Consider the following 25214-nt stretch of genomic DNA (forward strand, 5'->3'; position numbering starts at 1 on the left):
TAGAAACGCCCATGACCCTCCCATTTCATGCCTCCTTTTCAACTATGCAACTTAGAATTTATGCACATCACGTTACAGAATATGCTTACTGTTGTACATGTGAATGCTAATTAATGGCAATTAGTGTCAATTGCTTGTTAATTGGCAATCACTGGCACTGATTGTCTTGTTAACTAAGCTGCACGCACAAATCCAGAATATGACCAAATTTATGTGCACATCTTAAGTCGCACTGTATAGAATCCAGGGGCATATGTGTTGTACGCTTTGTTTGATATCATTATGATAGGTGTTTGTTTATTTGTTCAATATATTAATTATTTATTTGATGTAATTATTTAGTATTTTGCTTTTTTAACAGAACTTTACCTTAAATCTGCAGTTTATTTTTGATAATAATCTCTCCATATTCAATTTTGAGTTTTTGAAATACATTGGCATGGTTTTACAGCCCTCTCCCATTCCAATGATGTCATCATCATCATTGGAACACACAATTTTTTTAACGTTTTTATAGTGTTTTAAGCAGCATTTTTGAGTAACAATTATCTATTCAAAGTGGGGAGAGGAAGTTTTATTGCTATTTACAATCTATTTTGTCAGTTTAAGATTCTGAACGGATCAATCTGTTTGACCTTGTATTTGTTAAGGACAGCACTATTTTCATTTTTTTGAAGGATTGTGCGTGATAATCCAAGACTTTTTAGCTTTGTAGGATGGAAATACAGTAGTTTTCTACTATGCCGATGCAACATGAACAGTTTCCCAGTGTCTTACATGGAATTTCATACTCTACTTGTACCTCGCAGTTGGGATGGTTACACATATATTTCTTTATTTTTCCACACTTTCCACATGTATTTGTCCCTTCAGTTGTATGGGTATTTGCACATGTGATTTTCACCATTCTGTGGCCTGTAGACATGTGTCCCTGTATGTTGGTTTTAAAATCATGCCCTAAATAGACATTGTCACTTCCATGTGTATTTTTGTGGTACACAAACTATTTAAAATGTGCCCGTTCGACATTGCTCTGTGGGCCTCTTTTACAAAGCTCCGCTACTGATTTGATTGGCAAATGAGAGGAAGCTCATTTAATTCCTATGGGCTTCCACTCATTTGCCACTAGGGAATCACCAGCGTGACTTTGTAAAAGAAGCCACCCTGCCATTTTTCATTGCCACTGCTTCTTTTGGCTGTGATATACTCTGGTGGTTTTATGCCTCTCTTACATGTTATTGCCATTACATCCTGTGATCATCAGCCAGTTTCTTTTCTTGCTAATTTTCTATATGGAAAGAGTAATTTAATGTTTAGTAATGTGCTTGTTGCTCAGAATTTCACATGATGAAAGTGGGCAGAGAAGGGAACTAAGTAGCGTTTCATGTTTACAAATCTTGTTTGTAGCAGAAATCTGGTTAGATTTGTACACTGGTTCCCAGACCTGGTCCTGGAGGCACCCCAGCCAGTCAGATTTTCAGGATATCCACAATGAATATTCATGAGACAGATTTGCATGCACTGCCTCCACCTCATGCAAATCTAGCACTAGATCATGAACAGCTGTACAGACATACAAGTTTAGGAACCACTGGATTAGTATATTTGGGGAGTCATTTATCAAGAGCACATGCGTATGCTATTCAGACATGTTGTTTACCATAAGGCCCATATTAAATGAGTAGCCGTTAAGCCCGTTAAAACGGGCGAGATTTCCAGCTACCCTCCTCGCCGCCGCTCCCTCCCCCCTCCGTGCCGGTCCCCCTGCACTGACCTGACAGCGCCTCTCACCTCCGTGTGAAAGCGCTGCAGGCAGCAGCAGATCGCTCTGCTGCTGCCTGCAGCGCTTCCACATGGAGGTGAGAGGTGCTGTCAGGTCAGTGCAGGTGGCCCGATACGGAGGAGGGCGGGAGCGGCGGCGGGGATGGAGGGGGAGGGTGGAGGTTGGTGCGCACGATGTTCATTTCAAGGCGGCAGCGTCCGACAGTGACTCCGACTCCGTTTCCCTCTCTGTTCTGCCCTCTGACATCATCACGTCTTGATGCAAGGGCGGAACAGAGAGGGAAGTCTCTACTGCGCATTTGCAGGTGAGTCGGTCACTTGCCGTTTATATGTTTGATGCTTATTTTCAAAGCACATAGACTTACAAAGTTACATAGTACCTATGGAACTTTGTAAGTCTAAGTACTTTGAAAATGAGCCCTTTTATATACTAAGCCTAAGGTAAATAACATGCCTTATCGGCACTTACACATACTGATTTGTTTGAAAATAATCCCCTAATGTCACGTTCCATAGAAGATAACTATAAATGGGAAATGGGGTGCTGTTATTTCTGAAGTTAGGGAAGCAGAATGGATTTTTTTAAAGCTTTTAAAGTAAAAGAATTTTGCAATGATTTTCACTGTTACGAGGGTAAAACAATTCTTTATATAAAGCTTGACTAGAATATCTATCTATGTATTTGTATTTTAGGGCAAATTAAATTTGAATGATTGTTGTTAGATTGGAAGTGAAGAAAAATATTCGCCAAAAATGTCTAAAATAGATAAAATGAGCATCCTTGGAGTGCGGAGTTTTGGAATAGAAGACAAACACAAGCAAATTATTACATTCTTTACTCCCCTGACAATTTTAGTGGGGCCGAATGGTGCCGGGAAAACAGTAAGTCTTTCTCAGAGAGAGTATTTCTGTCTTTGTTTTTCACAATTACCAAATTAGGGCACATATGCCTTTTCTCTTAATGTCCCCAAACACCCCTCCTCTCCTGGTGTCCCCTGGCCTTATACTTTCTGGCAACGCTCTGTGGTGATGATACCAGCAGTAAGCTGTAAAGATGCCCAGGGCAACTGGTACATGGTTTCTGTGTGGGAGGTGAGGCAGAACTGATGTCCCTGAGCAACCTAACAGCCTGCTGCTGTCTCCGCTCAGGACTGGCCCTGACTTTAGTAAGTATATCTTTATCAAAAGATTATGTTCAGCTAGGTCGAAGGCAGCTGACCTGTCGGCATATTGGATTGATATATGAATGTAGATCACAGGTTCTGCATCGGGCAGCATATTGCTTCATATTAACACCTATTTCATTTCATTCTTTTTACCCAGACCATTATTGAGTGCTTGAAATATGTCACCACTGGAGATTTCCCACCAGGCACCAAAGGAAACACATTTGTTCATGATCCAAAGGTATTGTAATTATTTTTAGTAGAAATGGTACAGATAAAATGACATTCCCTAAGCTCATCATATATGTTTTACAAAGTGCCTAATTTGGGTGTATTCAGAGAGACAGAAATGAGGAATATCTACCATGAAAGATACATCTGAAATATGTGCTGGAGGATCCTTGTTAACTGCCTTGCAATGTTCGCAGGAAAGGTGGTATATTAAGAGAAAATAGCCATGGCTATAACTTTGCTACTATGTGAAGCATTCAGCTCTGCTATTTTTCAGGATGGCTCTCTGTCATACATAATGTTGTACTCTTCCTCACTGTTGTGGTTAAATGGAGTTGCTGTGGGCTCCAGATGTGCATGAATCTGGTGAAGAAGGTTTGTTTACATTGTGCCAAAACTTTGGAATAGTGTCCTTGCTTAGGCTAATTAAAAGCCTACCTATTATTTTGAAAAATATTGAAATGATGATTGTTCTGTGCTGCATTCAGCTGAGGAGGGTGAGTTAGTAGCTTTTGTTTTGATGTGTTTTTGGCCCTATAGCTGCCAAACTTAGAAGTGGGTAGGGACATAGTTTATTTATGGTTTGGGAGAGGGTCAGGGACTGCCAGCTGCATGGTGACTTTTTTTTTTTTGAAGGGAGGGGGAGGCTGGTAGTGTAATCATGGGTCTAATTGTACAATTGAGAAACATATGTTGATATTTTATATATATATATATATATATATATATATATATATATATATATATATATATATATATATATATATATATAATTATTATTAGCATTTGTATAGCGCTACCAGATGCATGCAGCGCTGAACACCTGACACAAAGAGACAGTCCCTGCACAAAAGAGTTTACAATCTAAATAATACAGACAGACAAGACAGTTACTGGTGAGGGAAGTAATGGGTGAGAAGGAGGGAAGTAATGGGTGAGAAGGAAGGAAGGGACAAGGAGAAAGTAATTGAGTAGTGGTTAGGAGCTAAAAGCAGCAGTGAAAAAGGTGAGTTTTCAGCAGTGGCTAGGAGCTAAAAGCAGCAGTGAAAAGGTGGGTTTTTAGCATAGATTTGAAAACAGGTAGAGATGGAGCTAGACGCATAGGTCCAGGAAGTCTATTCCAGGCATAAGGTGCCGCAAGAGAAAAGGAACGAAGCCTGGAGTTAGCAGTGAAGGAGAAGGGGGACGACAAGAGAGATTTGTCCAGTTAGCGGAGTTCACGGGGAGGAATGTAGGGAGAGATGAGAGTGGAGAGGTAATGGGGGGCTGCAGAGTGGATGCATTTAAAGGTCAGTACAAGAAGTTTAAACTGTATGCGGAAGCGGACAGGGAGCCAGTGAAGTGACTTGAGGAGTGGGCTAGTGTGGGTATAATGATTCTGGTGGAAAATAAGTCGTGCCGCAGAATTTTGGATAGATTGAAGAGGAGACAGATGACTGAGCGGAAGACCAGTGAGAAGTAGCATATTCAGAAAGGAAGGGGCGAATTTTGCTAATGTTGTAGATAAAGAAACGACAGGTTTTGGCGATCTGTTGGATATGTGCAGAGAAGGAGAGAGAGGAATCAAAGATTACGAGCCGAGGAGACAGGGAGGATGTGAGAGCCATTAACAGAGATAGAGAAAGGGGGAAGAGGGGAGGTGAGTTTAGGGGGAAAAATGAGAAGTTCAGTTTTGGTCTTGTTTAGCTTTAGATGGCGTTGAGACATCCAAGCAGCAATGTCGGACAAGCAGGCTGAAAATTTGTCCTGGATTGAGGTTGAGATTTCAGAGGTGGAGATGTAGATCTGAGAGTCATCAGCGTAAAGATAGTATTGAAAGCCATGGGATGAAATCAGGGTACCAAGGGAAGAGGTATATATGGAGAAAAGGAGGGGTCAAAGGACAGAACCCTGAGGCACACCAACTGAAAGCGGGATGGAAGTTGAAGAGGATCCACCAGAGTGAGAGGTAAGAGGAGAACCAGGAAAGAACAGGGCCCTGGAATCCAAGCGAGGACAGTGTATCCAGGAGTATAGTGTGGTCAACAGTGTTCACTCCAGTCCACTCCTGGATGAGTCGGTCTTGTGAGGACCAATTATCGTCAACAGGTTTTAGATTGTTTTAGATCGATTTCTCACACTATTCACTGAGGTCTCCGGCCAAAATTTGTCCGGGTTTCAGCCCGATTCAGACAAGTCTGCCGGAGCTAACTGTCCGCGTGGTGTTCAATTGGCGGCCATGAGTACAATATTTACATATATATATATATATATATATATATATATATATATATATATATATATATATATAGCAAATGGATCTTAATGAGTGTTTTTTACGTAAACCGCTTAGATCAATCATGTATCCATAGTGTCTTTCCCACTATTCCAGAACCTGTGGTTAGTTATGAACACCAACCAGCAAGTAGAGATAGAAAACACTGAATCAAGGTGTCGATATAAGCTGTATGAGGCTCCACAGCTTTTCAGTATTTTCTGTCTCCAGTGGGTGGATGATCATAGCTCGCAGCTCCAGGTTCTGAATTGTAAGCTCTTTGTCCAGTTGGGTGGCTCCCAGTTGAGCTCTTGCGCCTTACGGGTTCATACCTGGAGGTCTCTGTCTCCTGAGTCCAGCCCCCCACATCCGCGGCTCCGAGGTGGACAAAGACAGCACCCTTGAGTAATAGCTGCCAAAAAAACTAGCCTTGAGGATAAATGATGAAAACTGGGTCATATCTTGGGGATGTCAGTGATGTTTCTATATACGGAGCTGTGCAGTATTAGGTCACTAAGAGGGGCATAATCGAAAGGGGCGCCCAAGTTTTCCTGAGGACGTCCCGGCGAAGGGGTGGGGTAACCCATATTATCGAAACAAGATGGGTGTCCATCTTTCGTTTCGATAATATGGTCGGGGACACCCAAATCGCAAAATTTAGGTCGACCTTATAGATGGTCGTCCCCAATTTTCTGCCATAATGGAAACTGAGGACGCCCATCTCAGAAACGACCAAATCCAAGCCATTTGGTCATGGGAGAGGCCAGCATTCGTAGTGCACTGGTCCCCCTCACATGCCAGGACACCAACCGGGCACCCTAGGGGGCACTGCAGTGGACTTCATAAATTGCTCCAGGTGCATAGCTCCCTTACCTTGTGTTCTGAGCCCCCCAAAACCCACTCTCCACAACTGTACACCACTACCATAGCCCTAAGGGGTGAAGGGGGGCACCTACATATGGGTACAGTGGGTTTGTGGTGGGTTTTGAAGGGCTCACATTTACCACCACAAGTGTAACAGGTGGGGGGGTGTATGGGCCTGGATCCGCCTGCCTGAAGTGCACTGCACCCACTAAAACTGCTCCAGGGACCTGCATACTGCTGTCGGGGTGCTGGGTATGACATTTGAGGCTGGCATAGAGGCTGGTAAAAAATATTTAAATTTTTTTTTTTTTTTTAGGATGGGAGGGGGTTAGTGACCACTGAGGGAGTAAGGGGAGGTCATCCCCGATTCCCTCCGGTGGTCATCTGGTCAGTTCGGGCACCTTTTTGAGGCTTGGACGCAAGAAAAAATAGGCCAATTAAAGTCAGCCAAGTGCTCATCAGGGATGCTCTTCTTTTTTCCATTATTAGCCGAGGACACCCATGTGTTAAGCACACCCCAGTCCCACCTTCGCTATGCTTCCGACACGCCCCTGTGTACTTTGGTCGTCCCCGCGACGGAAAGCAGTTGAGGACACCCAAAGTCAGCTTTCGATTATGCCGACTTGGGTGACCCTGGGAGAAGGATGCCCATCTCCCGATTTGTGTCGAAAGATGGGCGCCCTTCTCTTTTGAAAATAAGCCTGTAAGGCTCATTTTCTGTAGACAAGCAGAAGGTTGAATTTATAGCTACTGGGGAAATATAATTCTAAGGGCCCTGTTTACTAAGCCATGCTATAGGCTTGCTATCATTTTTAATGCATGCTAACGCTAGAGACACCCATAGGAATATATGGGTGTCTCTAGCGTTAGCGTGCAAAAAATGCTAGCACACCTTAGTAAACAGAGCCCTTAGTGTTTTCAATAAGGTCGAATTTTGTACACCACATTTTGGGCTTCACGGGAAACCATATGTCCTGGGTAAAAGTTATGTTCAGAATAAAATATACCAAGCAAGCTCCTGTTTAGAAGTTTTTTAGTTAAGGTATGTTGTTGTTGTTGATCCAGGTTGCCCACGAGACAGATGTTAGAGCCCAGATCCGCCTGCAGTTCCGAAATGTCAATGGTGAGGTTGTGGCTGTGCAGAGATCCATGGTCTGTACCCAGAAAGGCAAGAAAACTGAATTTAAAACACTGGAAGGAGTGATCACCAGATTAAAGTAAGCTTCATCATGGGCAAGTCACTTATAAAATTATCCTCAGTTATGCATTTCTCCATTTAGTGCGAAACAAAAGAAAGTGAATGGGAAAACTACAAAAATAAAAACCCATCATGTAGGCAATAGTGTTGTGATCTTGATAAATCCAAAATTTGCTGCTTTTCTTCCTTTCAAGTTCATGTTTCAGGCAGTGGTTAAATGAAGCAAAATTACTGAACTTCCTTTTTCCTTAATTTTTCTTTCCTTACTAAAACCCCGATGATCAAATCCTGTGTGCTGTTCCAAACAACGCTGGAAAGTTAGTGCCAGAACAGCATGGGGGGTTAAAGCCCTCGTGATCAAAACTAATAGCATGCAGATTTATGCATTCTATTAGTTTTGATCATCGGGGGACTTCTGCAGGAGGATTGTGCCTGGGTATGCGCCCAGGGCACAGTCCTCCTGCAGAAATTGTTTGACAGGTGTGGGCTGTCAAAAAAAAAAAAAAAAGCCAGGGCCTGTCAAACAGGAGGTCCCCCTGCATGCAAGGGGCTGGAGGTTCACCTAACCCCCCCTCCCGGACAAGTTTCCCTCGTGGCCCAGTGGCCCTTCCCCTCCCCAACTCAAGGAGCATGGGGTGGGGGGCTGGAGTCTGGTGGACCTCCTGCCCCCTAACCCCCCCAACACAACTGTACCCCCACCCACCCTCCCACCCTAAAAATGTCCATGGTAACCCAGTCAGCAACTCTACCCCCACCTGCCAAACCCCCTTGTACCTTCAAAGGGAGGAGAAGTAGCACTCTCCTCCTTTCAGCTCTGCCTCCAAAATGGTGGTGCCCTGCCCAGTGCATCCTGGGATGCGCTGGGCGGGGCTTTCCTACCATATAAAGGAGTCTTCTATGCTCTGATCATATGGGTATTCCCTGGCGCAGGCGTTGTTTGCCGTCCCAGACCCCTCTGATCATTGAGCACTGGTAAATACAATTGCTAATCCAGCACTAGTGGCTTCTAGTGCTTGCATTTACCTTTGATCATTGGGGCCTCAGTGGAGGAGAGAACACCAGGGAAATGCGATTATTAGATGCTCTTGCCATCACATCTATATCTTTTTGCTGATGTCTTCCTGAGTGATATGAGTGTTGGAACCGCAGGGATGGCACTATACAACTCAATTGTCACTGTAAAATTTTCAGCTAAGAGTACAGAATACCAGCTAAGTGTAGTTAAGCATGTAACTGCAAATTAGTACCAATTATCACAGATACTTGGTTGTTAGTGCCAATTAGCAGCTAATTTGTCAATTAACAGGACTTCTTTTCTCAGGCTGTGCTAGTGGTTCCTGGTGAGGCAATGCCAACAAAGCCCATTCACTTTGAATGGACTCCGTTGGCATTGCCATGTGGAAACCGCTAGCGCAGCTTGATAAAAAAGGCCCTTAGGCACATAACTGAGCATGCAGGATGATAGAATTGGGGGAAATTACCAGGCCCAGTGTGACGTGGCAGAAGGATCTGAATCTTGGTCTCCTGGTCCCTCTGACCCCATAAGGAAGTCATGTGTAGCAATGCTGCTTTGCCAAATTACCTTCTCATCATACAGCTGTAATCTGCATTTTAACATTGGAACTTGGCTGAAAATGCATTTCATAAATATCTGTGAAAAGAAGTTTTAAATTGATAATCCACTAAGTCTACCTCTTGTGTTCTCCTTTCTTTCTTTTTCTTCTCTGTAGACATGGAGAGAAAGTAAGCCTAAGCACCAAATGTGCAGAATTAGATCGAGAAATGATCAGCTCCCTTGGTGTCTCCACATCCGTGCTTAATAATGTCATTTTCTGTCATCAAGAAGATTCTAACTGGCCCTTAAGTGAGGGAAGGCAGCTGAAGTTAAAGTTTGATGAAATCTTTTCAGCTACAAGGTTTGTAACCAGTCCCTGAAACCAACACTTATTTTAGAAGGGTAGGCTGGGAAAACTCCTGATGTTGTCATGCCTGGCATCCTTTGTAGAAATGGGAGATTTTTGACCTGTTCTGGATTTTGAACTCCCAGCATCCTAAGACATTTGTTGTCCTTCTTTTTGCAGTTAGTTCTGCAAGTAAGTGCATCAGGAAAAGTAAGGGAGGGGAATGGATGGCCTCAAAGGGAAAGGGGATGGGATTTGTTATACTGCCTTTCTATGGTTACAGAGTACCACAGAATACTAAATTGTACCGGAGGCAATGGAAGGGTTAAATGACTTCCCAGAGTCTCAAGGAGCTGCAGTAGGAATTGAACCCAGTTCCTCTGGTTCTCAGGCTGCTACACTAACCACTAAGCTACTCCTTCACAAAGGCAATCTCCAAACCCTTGGGTGTTGCATACCCATTTTTGTCATTTATCTCATTTCTTCCCAGAATTACTGTGTCCATATTTTAAAAATGTTTTCTGCACACTTTTATTTGAATTTTGAGTGTTTGGTGGAGGGAGGGAAGGAGAGGTTCATTCTGAACTGGCCATTTCTCAGGAACAGAGAGACAGCACCATAAGTCTTCACTGACAACTGCCTGGAGATTTTTAACCCTCCTCTGTCATCGGTTAGGGGCCAGAGACCATAGCTCCCTCCAGACCTCAGTACACATGGATCTTATTCCTGAGTGAGTCTGGCACCCAAGCAGCAGCATCAGGATCTGTGAATCCTACCTATACAATATCCCCTGTCCTGGCTGATTTCTACGAGTGAAAGCTGGACTGAGCAGTTGAACACACATCTCTTGCATGGCAGTGCACAACACTGTTACTGAGCCATTTGACGCAGCCCTGAAATCTGTGTTCTTTTGAAGGCATTTTGTAATGCTGCCATAGAGGAGAATCTTGGAAAACCTATTGGACCCAGTTCTGTTGTGTTACCAAGTAGTTTATCCCATAATGCCACATGACTACAGATCAAGGATTCTAAGCCCAGTAGGGTACACCCAGCCAGTCTAGTTTTCAGAATATCCATGACTTAGAATTGTATTTACTGCCTATATTGTATGCAAATCTGTCATGCATATTCATTGTGGATATCCTGAAAACCAGATTGGGTGGCTTATGAGGGCTGAGTTGGGAACCACCACTTTGGATCATCTAAATCACAAGCTGTTTTTTGATTTTTTTTTTTTTTTTTTATATCAGCATGCTGTGGAGCTCTTCTTTCTAAAGAAAATTGAGGCCCCCTAGTGGTGACAGCCACAATTGACCTTTCTTGATCCTGACTAAATTGAGAAAGCTTTCTTTTCTTCACAAGGTACATTAAAGCTTTGGAAACCCTACGTCAAGTACGTCAGAAGCAAGGCCAAAAGGTCAGAGAGTGTCAGACAGAGCTGAAATATCTGAAACAGAACCGAGCCAAAGCACAGGAAATCCAGGACCAGCTCCATGACAAGGAAGTTCAATTGGCTGCATCCAAAGAGCATGTCAAGTCTATTGAAAATCAGCTGGATCCTCTCAAGGTTCTGTATTTCTTCGTAATTTGCCTTTAAATGTATTTTTAGTTAGAGATTCTGTTCTACAGATCCTTTTAAAAAAATGTCTGCATCGTCCTTCCAGTCAAATGACCACTCAAGGTGATGCACAGCTCAGAGTCATTCTTGTGTGAATAGTATAAGTAAATAATAGGCAACATCTATTCTGTGATCACTTTTGTGGATAAGCAGTATATCAAATTTAAATAAACTATAAACTGTAGGTCTGGCTTTCAACCCCACAAAAATAGAGGCCCAGCTTTTGTCCCTGTTTCCACTGCTTGTCCTGTTTTTAGAGGTGACTGCATTTGCAATAGGGTGAGATTATATGGTTTTGCAGCTGGAGGGACCTGGTGGAAGAATGGTACAGTGGGGTTTTTATAACATGTAAAATGTAACTCTCTCTTTCTCGGTGATCATTGGGTGTGACTCATGATGCTTCACTATCATCATTTTCGAAAAAGAAAAAAGCGGCACAAAGCAGAAAATGGACATTTTTTTTGTCTAAAATGTTATTTTTGAAACCCATTTTTTAAAGATGTTTTTCTATGCAGTGTGTCCAAATCACAAGGGGGCATGTCGGGGGTGGGATTTGGACATTTTTCTGGTTTGAAAATCTCTATGTTCACCTCTTAATTTTTGGACTTTTTTTAGCAAAACATCCAGAATCGGATTTAGACATCATATTGAAAATGTCCTTCTATATTTCATAACCCCTGGAATGCAATGGAAATCCAAGGGAAAGGGCATTTGTTTGCCTCCCCTCCCTTCTACACACACCTTTTCCTCTACATCTGAATTTAGAACATTTTGAATGAGAAAATGTTTTCCAAGTTTATTCAAGAGTTTGATACACTGTTTACTGGAGCACCATCAAAGCAGGTTTACAAAACATTCTATATAATAAAACACACCTCCAACGTTCTGAAGCTGGCAGCGTGGACAAAAACCTTGAAGCATTCGTGCTCCTGTATCAATCTGCTGACATGATAACGTATCACACCTATGGTTGCATCACCAACAACAGTGCCCAATCACAGCACAGCAGTGCGAGCCAACGTCACCTACAACATTTTTTTTTTTAACGCAAACGGCGCAAAAAAAACTTCACAGGAAGAAAGAAAAAGGGCATCAGCACTTTCGGAGACAACAGGTTAATCCCCACACCCACACACATGCAACAACCCCCCCCCCCCCCCCAAACCACTTCCCCACAACCACGGAATAAAAACCAACGCCCATCAAAACTGAACAGAAGACCACATCAACCGGCCACAGCCCCCCCTCACACACCCTCCTCCCCAAAACGCACCCGCATAACTCCCTCTCTACTACAAACACCGCCCTCCAAATCCTCCCTCCCTCTCTTCTATGACTTCGGAACACCGTACTCCACCTCCTCCCCGAACAACTACTTCCCGAGTACCCAATAAGAAAACAGATTTTCTCCGAGGACAAGCAGGCTGCTTGTTCTCACGACTGGGTGACGTCCGCGGCAGCCCCCACCAACCGGAAATAAGCTTCGCGGGACGGTCAGCACGCAGGGCACGCCCACCGCGCATGCGCGGCCGTCTTCCCGCCCGTGCGCGACCGCTCCCGCCAGTTACTTTTTTTCCGCGACTGAGAGAGTTGTGTTTTCCCCTCTCTCTCGTTTCAGCCGCCGGATTTTTCGACCGCGTTTACGCGGATCGTCGCTTTTGGCCTGTTCGGCCTCTTCTTCTTCTTCTTTTTCTTTTATAAAAAAAAAAAAAAAAAAAGAATTTTGCGCGTGTGGAGCACGCGCTCCTTCTTTTCCCTCGCTTTCTAGCGGGGACGCCTCGTTGCGGCCTAGTGGCCGCTCGGTCGGTTACAATTTTCGTGGTGTGATTTTAGCCACCATTGCCGACTTTGACTTCGCCGACGCGATTTTTCCGTCGATGTCCTCGAAGGTCCCGAGTGGATTTAAAAAGTGTGGTCGCTGCGGCCGGCCGATCTCGCAGACCGACACCCACGCTTGGTGCCTCGGGCCGGAGCACAATCTCAAGTCGTGCGTTTTGTGTCTCGGTCTCCGGAAACGGACTCAGGTTGCGAGGCAAGTTCTGCGGGACCGTCTTTTTGGAACTTGCGCCGGCCCCTCGACGTCGACCTCGACGGCATCGGTATCGAAGGCCGGGTCTTCGGTACCGGTATCGATGCCCGAGACATCGGCACCGATGGCAGCGACCCCAGGAGAACAGGTCCCGTCGGCCCGCCGGTCCGCCGGCGAGAGTGGGGTAGAGAGACCGCGTGGGCAGTCGGCCCCGGTCACTCCCTCAACTCGTGAGCCACGGGACCGAACCCTGTCGGACCCGGTACCCCGAGACCGAGGGGGATCGACCTCCTCCTCCTCCATGCCCTCCGGCACCGGTGACGTGCACCGGAAAAAAGACAAGAAGCGCCGTCACCGGGAGCCCTCGGTGCACCCTGAAGAGGAGTCGACGCCGAAGCGTCATCGCAGAGAGGAGAGATCTCCGTCGGTGGTGGAGGTACCGACGCGTCGGGGTTCCGGCACCTCGGTGCCGTCTCCTGGCCCCCAGCAGCTTCCGGCACCGACACCCTTACCGGCCCCACCGCCTTTCCCGGCAGCGGGCCTGGACGAGTGCCTCAGAGCCATCCTTCCGGGGATCCTGGAAGGGCTGATGCGCCAGGCTGTGCCGGCGCCGGGGGTGCTTGCGCCCTCGGCGCCGATGACTGTGGCGCCGGCGAGCTCTAGCCCGGCGCCGGGGCAGTCGACACCGCCGCCGCTTGCGGTGCCGGTCTCGACAGCCACGCAGGTGGAGTCCCCGTCGACGTCGATGGAGGGAGCTCCGTCCCCGCCGGCGCGGGAGTCCGCCGCTCGACGACACCGAGACCTCGGTGCCTCGACGTCGAGCCGGGCCCGGTACCGGACTCAGCTACATGAGCTAATGTCCGATACCGAGGACGAGGACTCGTGGGGGGAAGAGGAGGACCCGAGATATTTCTCCTCCGAGGAGTCTACAGGCCTTCCCTCGGACCCCACGCCGTCACCGGAGAGGAAGCTCTCACCTCCTGAGAGTCTCTCCTTTGCCTCCTTTGTGCGGGATATGTCTATAAGCATTCCCTTTCCCGTGGTCTCTGTGGAAGAGCCGAGGGCCGAGATGCTCGAGGTCCTCGACTATCCATCACCACCTAGAGAGTCCTCCACGGTACCGCTGCACAATGTCCTGAAGGAGACGCTGCTCCGGAACTGGGTGCGACCACTAACTAATCCCACCATTCCCAAGAAAGCAGAGTCCCAGTACAGGATCCACTCTGACCCAGAGCTCATGCGGCCCCAGTTGCCCCATGACTCAGCGGTCGTGGATTCTGCTCTCAAGAGGGCACGGAGTTCGAGGGATACCGCCTCGGCGCCCCCGGGGCGGGAGTCTCGCACTCTGGACTCATTTGGGAGGAAGGCCTACCAATCCTCCATGCTCGTGACCCGCATCCAATCTTACCTGCTCTATATGAGCATCCACATGCGGACCAATGTGCAACAGCTGGCGGACCTGGTCGATAAGCTCCCGCCGGAGCAGTCCAGGCCTTATCAGGAGGTGGTCAGGCAGCTGAAGGCGTGCAGAAAGTTCCTGTCCAGGGGGATTCTTGACACCTGTGACGTGGCATCTCGTGCTGCGGCCCAAGGTATAGTGATGCGCAGGCTCTCATGGCTGCGTGCCTCTGACCTGGACAACCGCACCCAGCAGAGACTGGCTGACGTCCCTTGCCGGGGGGATAACATTTTCGGTGAGAAGGTCGAGCAGATGGTGGACCAACTGCATCAGCGGGAAACCGCTCTCGACAAGCTCTCCCACCGGGCGCCTTCAGCACCCGCCCCCACGGGTGGGCGTTTTTCCCGGGCACGGCAGGCTGCACCCTATTCTTTTGCAAAGCGTAGGTACAACCAGCCGGCCCGAAGGCCTCGTCAGGCACAGGGACAGCCCCAGCGCGCTCGTTCTCGTCAACAGCGTGCGCCTAAGCAGCCCCCTGCGCCTCCACAGCAAAAGCCGGGGACGGGCTTTTGACTGGATCCACGGGAACATAGCCGCCCTACAAGTGTCCGTACCGGACGATCTGCCGGTCGGAGGGAGGTTAAAATTTTTTCACCAAAGGTGGCCTCTCATAACCTCCGACCAGTGGGTTCTCCAAATAGTGCGGTGCGGATACGCCCTGAATTTGGCATCCCTGCCTCCAAATTGTCCTCCGAGAGCTCAGTCTTTCAGCTCCCATCACAAGCAGGTACTTGCAGAGGAACTCTCCGCCCTTCTCAGCGCCAATGCGGTCGAGCCCGTACCACCCGGGCAGGAAGGGCAGGGATTCTATTCCAGGTACTTCCTTGTGGAAAAGAAAACAGGGGGGATGCGTCCCATCCTAGACCTGAGAGGCCTGAACAAATTCCTGGTCAAAGAAAAGTTCAGGATGCTTTCCTTGGGCACCCTTCTGCCAATGATTCAGAAAAACGATTGGCTATGTTCCCTGGATTTAAAGGACGCATACACTCACATCCCGATACTGCCAGCTCACAGGCAGTATCTCAGATTCCGACTGGGCGCACGGCACTTTCAGTATTGTGTGCTGCCCTTTGGGCTCGCCTCTGCCCCACGAGTGTTTACCAAGTGCCTCGTGGTGGTAGCGGCCTATCTACGCAAGCTGGGAGTGCACGTGTTCCCATATCTCGACGATTGGCTGGTCAAGAACACCTCGGAGGCAGGAGCCCTCCGGTCCATGCAGTGCACTATCCAACTTCTGGAGCTGCTGGGGTTTGTGATAAATTACCCAAAGTCCCATCTCCAGCCAACTCAGTCTCTGGAATTCATAGGAGCGCTGCTGAATTCCCAGACAGCTCAGGCCTACCTTCCCGAAGCGAGGGCCACCAATCTCTTGACCCTGGCTTCGCAGACCAGAGCGTCTCAGCAGATCACAGCTCGGCAGATGTTGAGACTTCTGGGTCATATGGCCTCCACAGTTCATGTGACTCCCATGGCTCGTCTTCACATGAGATCTGCTCAATGGACCCTAGCTTCCCAGTGGTTCCAGGCCACCGGGAATCTAGAAGATGTCATCCGCCTCTCCACCAGTTGCCGCACTTCACTGCTCTGGTGGACCATCCGGACCAATTTGATCCTGGGACGCCCATTCCAAATTCCGCAGCCCACGAAAGTGCTGACGACGGATGCATCTCGCCTGGGGTGGGGAGCCCATGTCGATGGGCTCCACACTCAGGGTCTGTGGTCCCTCCAGGAAAAGGATCTGCAGATCAACCTCCTGGAGCTCCGAGCGATCTGGAACGCACTGAAGGCTTTCAGAGATCGGCTGTCCTGTCAAATTATCCAAATTCGGACAGACAATCAGGTTGCAATGTATTACATCAACAAGCAGGGGGGCACCGGATCTCGCCCCCTGTGCCAGGAGGCCGTCGGGATGTGGCGTTGGGCGTGTCGGTTCGGCATGCTCCTCCAAGCCACGTACCTGGCAGGCGTAAACAACAGTCTGGCCGACAGACTGAGCAGAGTCATGCAACCGCACGAGTGGTCGCTCCATGCCAGAGTGGTACGCAAGATCTTCCGAGCGTGGGGCTCCCCCTCGGTGGACCTTTTCGCCTCTCAGACCAACCACAAGCTGCCTCTGTTCTGTTCCAGACTTCAGGCACACGGCAGGCTAGCGTCGGATGCCTTTCTCCTCCATTGGGGGACCGGCCTCCTGTATGCGTATCCTCCCATACCTTTGGTGGGGAAGACCTTACTGAAGCTCAAGCAAGACCGCGGCACCATGATTCTGATCGCGCCCTTTTGGCCCCGTCAGATCTGGTTCCCTCTTCTTCTGGAGTTGTCCTCCGAAGAACCGTGGAGATTGGAGTGTTTTCCGACTCTCATTTCGCAGAACGACGGAGCGTTGCTGCACCCCAACCTTCAGTCTCTGGCTCTCACGGCCTGGATGTTGAGGGCGTAGACTTCACTGCGTTGGGTCTGTCTGAGGGTGTCTCCCGGGTCTTGCTTGCCTCTAGGAAGGATTCCACTAAAAAGAGTTACTTTTTCAAGTGGAGGAGGTTTGTCGTGTGGTGTGAGAGCATGGCCCTAGAACCTCGTTCTTGCCCTGCACAGAACCTGCTTGAATACCTTCTGCACTTATCAGAGTCTGGCCTCAAGACCAACTCAGTAAGGAATCACCTTAGTGCGATTAGTGCTTACCATTATCGTGTGGAAGGAAAAGCCATCTCTGGAGAGCCTTTAGTCGTTCGATTCATGAGAGGCTTGCTTTTGTCAAAGCCCCCTATCAAGCCTCCTGTTGTGTCATGGGATCTCAACGTCGTCCTCACCCAGCTGATGAAACCTCCTTTTGAGCCACTGAATACCTGCCATCTGAAGTACTTGACCTGGAAGGTCATTTTCTTGGTGGCAGTTACTTCAGCTCGTAGGGTCAGTGAGCTTCAAGCCCTAGTAGCTCATGCTCCATATACCAAATTTCATCACAACAGAGTAGTGCTCCGCACCCACCCAAAGTTCCTGCCGAAGGTGGTGTCGGAGTTCCATCTTAACCAGTCAATTGTCTTGCCAACATTCTTCCCCAGGCCGCATACCCGCCCTGCTGAACGTCAGTTGCACACATTGGACTGCAAGAGAGCATTGGCCTTCTACTTGGAGCGGACACAGCCCAACAGACAGTCCGCCCAATTGTTTGTTTCTTTCGACCCTAACAGGCTAGGGGTCGCTGTCGGGAAACGCACCATCTCTAATTGGCTAGCAGATTGCATTTCCTTCACTTACGCCCAGGCTGGGCTGACTCTTGAGGGTCATGTCACGGCTCATAGTGTCAGAGCCATGGCAGCGTCAGTGGCCCACTTGAAGTCAGCCACTATTGAAGAGATCTGCAAGGCTGCGACGTGGTCATCTGTCCACACATTCACATCTCATTACTGCCTCCAGCAGGATACCCGACGCGACAGTCGGTTCGGGCAGTCGGTGCTGCAGAATCTGTTTGGGGTGTAAATCCAACTCCACCCTCCAGGACCCGAATTTATTCTGGTCAGGCTGCACTCTCAGTTAGTTGTTCTTCGTAGGTCAATTTCTGTTATACCCTCGCCGTTGCGAGGTTCAATTGACCTGGGTTCTTGTTTTGAGTGAGCCTGAGAGCTAGGGATACCCCAGTCGTGAGAACAAGCAGCCTGCTTGTCCTCGGAGAAAGGGTATGATACATACCTGTAGCAGTTGTTCTCCGAGGACAGCAGGCTGATTGTTCTCACCTTCCCTCCCTCCTCCCCTTTGGAGTTGTGTGTTTCATATTTTTTGCTAGTCATTCAACTGGCGGGAGCGGTCGCGCAAGGGCGGGAAGACGGCCGCGCATGCGCGGTGGGCGTGCCCTGCGTGCTGACCGTCCCGCGAAGCTTATTTCCGGTTGGTGGGGGCTGCCGCGGACGTCACCCAGTCGTGAGAACAATCAGCCTGCTGTCCTCGGAGAACAACTGCTACAGGTATGTATCATACCCTATATCCACACACCGCACTCCACCTCCTCCCCGAATGACTACCTCCAGAGTCCTTAAGAAAACAGATTATCTCCACACACCGCACTCCACCTCCTTCCCGAACGACTACCTCCCGAGTCCCCATTAAGAAAACAGATTATCTCCACCCTCCAGACTACAGACACAGTAAATCCAAGCAGCAGGTCTTTAAACATGAAAATCTGTTCAGTTACGCGAACCATTTCAGATGCACCTGCTACTCCAAGACCCTGTTCAAGCAGTAGAAAAGAAACCCACAGGCATACAAGGGCGGTTGCGTTAGTTTTCAGATCAGAGAGAGAATTCTAGCTGCTGTATTAGCACACATGGATCTGTGGAAAGTAAGGGTTAACAAGCAAGCTGCAGCGAGACTTTTTATCGGGCTAATATCTTTGACAAGCATTTGGGAGTTATGCTCTGTTTAACAGGTCAGTGGATAAACAACACCCACCCATTAACACATCAGTTCAGAAGTCGACCTACCCCATTAAGAAAACACATTATCACCACCCTCCCGTCAGCAAACGCCTGTGCGCCTACAGACCCCCACCCTTCCAAACATCAGTTCAAAAGTCGTCCTACATCTTCAAAATCACAGCACCCTCCCAATGAAGCAGTAAAGAAGAAAAAAAACAATGCAGGCACTGCCCTTAACACACACGCAAAACAAAAAAAGAAAAACTCAAAAAACACACACACACTCACTCTCAACCCAAATATATAACCACCCTTCTCCCCCTCTTACACCAAAACACTGTCAGCTCAACAACCCACCCACCCTTTCCATTCTGAGATGCACACACAACATAACAAAAAAACAAAAAAAAACAACACTACCAGTCTACTCCACCCTCTCTTACTTTCACACACACACAAACGCTCTCTGTAAAACATACACAGACACACACTCTGTGTCACAAACACACAGAAGCAGAATCAAATATCACAACACAAGCCCCATCCACAACATATTCCCCCAACCCCCAGGCCAACAAAAAAACACAACAGAACTGCAACTGTAAAACAAACAAAAAACACATCCAGATGGCAACTCACCCACAACATTACTACAGCATACACGCCCTCGCACTCCAATTTTGACCCAACCTCTTCCACTTCCCAAAAAAAAAAAAACTATCAGAAACATCTCTATCTCTAAATAACAACAATACCGCCCCACACAACCCCCCCCCCCCCCACCCAAACCCTTAATAAAAAACATACACAAAACAGATGCACAATATGAACAGATGGACACTCACTCTCTCTCCCACCACACACTCACATTTTTCCACCACCACCCACTCTTTTCCCACCCTCCCAAACGACAGGCTGAGACAAAAACACAAGATCACACAAACACAGAAACTCACAAACAATCTACCACTCAACACAACCCTCTCACTTTCAGAACAACAAAAACTATCAGTGTGACACACAGCCACACACTCTGTGACACACACACACTGATGACACGTAACCCAACACCACACAGACCCCCTAACCACTCTCATTCACACATACTCCTTCCCATGCAACACACTCACACACAATCAAACTCACTTCATGTAACTGCCAAATTTAATGTCTCCTAACACACTCACTTCATGTAACTGCCAAACTTTGTCTCCTCACAGACTACAAAAAAGGGGAAAGAAATAACACTATCCATAGTACACAAAAAAACATTGTGTATAAACAAATATTACAAATCTAATAAACTAATAAAATTTGGGGGGAAAAAAAGCTTTGTAACTTCATTACACTACATCCTACAAACACAATAACAAAACAACCAATAGTACAACAAAACAAAAAATAACAAATGAAATGGCACATAACACAAAAATGTAAAATATTCATTACCAACACAACACAATTATAAAATAAACCACTTTCAACACAATTATTGCAGAAATCAAATACCTTGCTAGCGCCCGTTTCATTGCTCACCGAAACGGGCCTTTTTTTACTAGTAGTATAATAGTTAAAGTGAAAAGAATTCCATTGGGACAGGAAAGTAGAGACTGACGTACAAGGGAAGAAGGCTTGTAGGACAGAAAGAGAGCAGCTAGTGTTCAAGGGAGGAAAGTTAAAGGAGTGAAATAGAGAAGATGAGAGAGAACACCATCATGCAGGGAAAAAATAAACCAGCAGGCCTTTCAGTGGTACAGGAATCAAAGGCAGAATTCAATTAATTCTAGATTTGCCTTACAAGTTATTTCTGAACAATTTACAATCAGAATTGAACAAGGTGAATTTCAGTACAACAAAGAGTTTTGTGTATGCCAGGAAGCCAAAGATTTAAGTAATTCTGCAAGAAATAATGTTTTAATAGTTTATTGATTAAAATATACTGTAGCATTCACTGATGCCATAGATGTAGTAAGGCAGTGTGATTCTTTTCTTTTTTTTTTTTCGATCAGACTAACAGAAACTGTACTGAAAATAGTATGGAGAGCAGAAAAATTAGGGAGAATTTGAAAATATTGTTGAAATAGGGTATAGGGAGGAAATGTGCTGCTGACTATGAAAGGAGGTCATTTAATAACAGAGTGCATAAGTGAAAGTTGGAAAATACATCCCAATGTGCCACATTATGATTTGTTCTCTCTCACTATTAAACCAGGCTTTTTGATTTTCTTTTTTTGTTTTTGTTGTTCTTTGTTCAACAGCCATGTCTTTAACCTTCTAAATCTTCACTTTGCTTTTTGCTCCTCTGTCTCCTAAGCAGCTCAGTACCCGATTGTACTAATTCTTCCAGGCCAAAGTAGAATCCTGTTTCTCTGCTCCACTGCTGCTGTAATGCAGGGGGTTTCCAACCCAGTCCTTGGGACACAACCAGCCAGTCAGGTTTTCAGGATACCTGCAATGAATGTGTATGAGAGAGATATGCTTCCAATGGAGGCAGTGCATGCAAATGTATCTCATGCATATTCATTGTTGATATCTTGCATTAAATTAATTCATGGCAACATGCATTACTGATATTGTAGTTGAAGGGCTGGGATTTAATTCTGTACTGTTGTGGATGCAATTTCAATATGTTGCCCTTCATGGGTAGTTGAGGGTCAGCTGTTCAGCAATCTGTTTGGATAACAGATAAAATGAGGGCTTTGGGCCCTGATCCAACAACTAAATGTTCAGACATCAGCTGTGATAACCCATGGCCTATGGCTAGAATCCCTTTCAGTGACATGTTGATTCATTTTACAGGCTCGTCTGGCAGACATTGACCAGAATCTTTGCAAAGTCATGAGGTTGGACAATGAAATAAAAGCCTTAGAAAGCAGGAAGAAGCTGATGGAGAAAGATAACCATGATCTGGAAGAAAAAATGGAAAAGGTTTGTCAACTAGGTCTTAGAATAGACATGAGAGAGGCAGGCTGTGCCTCTGTCCCCGATCCATCAAGGCTGGTAGTCCTTGTTGTACAGCATAGATGGTACATTGAGTCCCAAGAAGGGATGGAAGATGATTGATGCTCCATGGCAGTCCCTGCTGGCCAACAAGTACCTCTGAGGGTGTACCTTGGAAGAGAAATTCCTGAAAGCCTTGGTCTAGTGAAGATTTTTTACAGATGTCCCATGCAGTGGGGAAAAACGAAGATGGAGTTTTTCCATTACATTTCCAGGTTCTTTCTCTTTTGAAAACCCTTTCTTCCATGACATATGGTCATCATAAGCTGATTGAACTTGCACTATTCATGACCTGAAATGCACCATAACGCTGTATGGAGCACATTGACCTGTGCTATTTTTATTGAAGAACAGTTTCAGAAAGGGGATAAATTTCAAATTAGAGGTACTTTTCTTTTCCACAAAGTTATTTTTAACAGTTTGGAGGAAAGCTCTAGTAAATAAAAAACATAAGGAAAATTCAAGTCAAGAAATGACTCTTATTTTGAGGAGAATGCTAATATGGTATTTAAAAAGTAACTGTCCTCATGGAGGAAAAGAGACTGTTTTCCTAAAATAGCCTCTGATTTTTTTAAAGTTGTGTTCACCCCATAGTGACCCTATGGTAATTCAGGATCCTAGCGGCTGCTTTGATCCTGGAGAAAATTATTTTTGCAGGGCACTATTCCTTTTTTATTTGGGTAAGATAAATGTTGTCCACAGGTGATGGCATGCATGAGCTTCCAATATTAGGGATCCTTTTTCCAAGTGCAGTTATTTTGTGGAAGTCACACATGGCATTTCTGAAGAAGAAAGCCTGTTGCAGTCTGGAAAGCCTCTCCCCTTGCTAGTCAGAAATTAGTATTTTTTCCAGCATTGATACTTCTGCTAGAACTCTGTATTACTTATGTGAATGATATATTCTCGGTTAATCATTTCACCTTTCTTCCTCTTGCATGAATATGGGGAGGAATGGTTTGTACTGAATGGAGAAATGTAGGGGTGAGTTCAAGCTGATTGCAAGCTTTTGTTCCTAGCCCTGGATGGGCCACATGGAACGCACAAAACAAAGAAATAACCTGAATTAAAGACAAGTTTGTTAATGCCACTTTTCATGTTTCTATTGCCCAGGTGTTTCAGGGGACAGATGAGCAGCTCGGTGAGATGTACCAAAACCACCAGCGGACAGTGAGAGAGAAGGAAAGGAGATTAACGGAGCACCAGCGGGAACTGGACTCATCCAACCGGGACTGCCAGAGACTCAACCGGGAGAAATCTGATCTCCTGGTGGAACAGGGTATTTATAACATTTTGCTGACATGCAACCCTTTGTGCTTGCTGGTTGGCTGTCAAGGCTACAGCTGTTTACCTGGATAAAGATTAATTTTACACTCCGTATGAAGAGAAATGGATACCGTGATTCTTCACCCATCTTAAAGGAAACATTATCATCCTATTCATGACACATTTTCATAAGACAGCAGATTCTTGGACTCAACTGTACTATACTATTTAAATTTGAAAATTGGAATCATAAGTTGATGATTTTTTTCTGGGGTTCCCTCCCCTCCCCCCCCCCCCCCCCCACATTCAGGGCGTCTTCAGCTACAGGCAGATCGCCACCAGCAGAACATCAGGAAACGTGATTCCTTGATCCAGGCACTGGCAGTACAGTTGGAGCTCGATGGCTACGAGCGAGCCCCCTTCAATGACAGACAAGTGCAGAGTTTTCACGAGCTGGTAAAGGAAGGGCAGGCGAAAGAAGAGGAGGCTGCAAATCAGCAGGCAGTAAGCAGCTCTTATCTTAACATTTTGGTGATCTCCTTTTCTTAGAAAAATGACCTCCCTCCTTTAGAAGTATGTTGTTCATCGCTTAACTGCAAGTGGATGTAATACAGTAGAATCTTCAGGCGTGAACTGAAATTTACTTATCAGGCAACAGATTTCATGAAATATATGTATAAAATGTAGAGAAAATATTTCAAAAGCCTGCTATACTTTTTAAAGAATATGTGTATAGGTTTATACCACTGCTTCAGAAGGGTCAGGGCGGGACAGAAGAAAGGCCCAATGCAGGCCGCAGGCAGCTTTTCAGTACAGCTGCCGCGGCTCCAGGCCCAAAGACTTAGAGACAACTAAAAGGTAAACCGGGTGGGAAGGGGGTGGGAGCTAGATCCACCAGCAGACTGGGGGGGGAGGGATAACTTTGGATGGGCAGCAATGGTGGGGGGGGAGGGATGGAATTAAGAGAGAACCGCAGGAGGAGAGAATTGTGACAGAGCCTCCGATGGTCATGGGGAGGGAGAGAGAACCTCGGGGGGGGGGGGGGGGGACCGTGGGTAGGGCTAAAAGAGGAGGGCGAGAAACTAGACTGTGCACGGGGGGAGGGAGAAATAGGAAGAGAAGCCAAATTGAGGGAGAGAATGGCGAGAGGGAAATGGAGGGAGAAGAAAGAGTGAGAGACGTTGGGCTCAGAGGGAGGGAGGGAGAACCTTGGGTGGCTGGGGAGGAGGGTAGGAGAGAGAACCTCAGATGGCCAGGGGGAGAGAGAGATGCTGGACTGTGAACAGGAGGGGGGCGGGGAAAGGGGAAAATTGAAGGAGAGAGGAAAGTGAAGAGAGAGGGAGAGATGTTGAGTTCAGAGAGAGGGAGAGATGTTGAGTTTAGAGAGAGGGAGAGAGAGATAATGGACCTGGAGTGGAGGGAAGGAAGAAAAAGAGAGAGGTGTTGGACTGGGGAGTGGGGGGGTTGGGAGAGAAGGAAGAGAGAGAGAGAGATAATGGACCTAAGAGGAGAGGAAGAGAGAGTTGGACCTGGAGGCAGGAGAAAGGAAGATGTTGGGCCTTTAATCAGTGGCATAGAGGGGAGGAGAGGGGCTTTGAAGACCTGGGCCCCCTTCTTTGGACTCAGGCCTCCTCCAAAGCTGCAGTACCTGTTCAATTGCTGGTAGGGTAGCTCAAGCCCTGCCAGCCGAAGAAATCCGCTGCCTGAGTCAGTCCCTTCCTCCTTGTAGTGCCTCAGGAGCAAGGAAGTCAGCAGGGTGTCTCCAGCCACCAGCGCTTGCACTCCCCAAGAATGCTCAGTTTATGAATGAACTGAGCATGTTTGGAGAATGCCGGCATCAGCGGCTTGAGGCACCCTGCTGTCTTCCTCGCTCCTGAGGCAGCACAAGGAGGAAGGGGGCTGCTTTGGCACTGGATTTCTTCGACTGGTGGGTCTTCATCATCTCCACCAGCAAAGGTATGATATCTGATGTTGGGGGGGGGGGGGGGAGAGGAAATGCATGCCTTCCTAGTCCATCTCTGTGCCCCCTCCCCCAATACACTG

The 25214-nt window shown here is 46.9% G+C and overlaps 1 protein-coding gene across 1 annotated transcript in view; it reads left to right on the forward strand.

The window, feature by feature from the left end:
* The window catches only part of RAD50 (RAD50 double strand break repair protein), a 99964-nt gene that overhangs the window by 7234 nt on the left and 67516 nt on the right, over positions 1-25214 (forward strand). Inside the window, exons 2-9 of the mRNA XM_030212157.1 lie at positions 2476-2664; positions 3106-3189; positions 7363-7514; positions 9226-9411; positions 10759-10963; positions 21708-21836; positions 23019-23184; positions 23482-23675. Coding sequence (XP_030068017.1) covers positions 2536-2664; positions 3106-3189; positions 7363-7514; positions 9226-9411; positions 10759-10963; positions 21708-21836; positions 23019-23184; positions 23482-23675 — 1245 coding nt within the window. The 5' untranslated portion in view covers positions 2476-2535. The remainder of the gene's footprint in view (positions 1-2475; positions 2665-3105; positions 3190-7362; positions 7515-9225; positions 9412-10758; positions 10964-21707; positions 21837-23018; positions 23185-23481; positions 23676-25214) is intronic.

Source organism: Microcaecilia unicolor, chromosome 8 (assembly GCF_901765095.1).
Source record: "Microcaecilia unicolor chromosome 8, aMicUni1.1, whole genome shotgun sequence".
NCBI classification, from domain to species: Eukaryota; Metazoa; Chordata; class Amphibia; order Gymnophiona; family Siphonopidae; genus Microcaecilia; species Microcaecilia unicolor.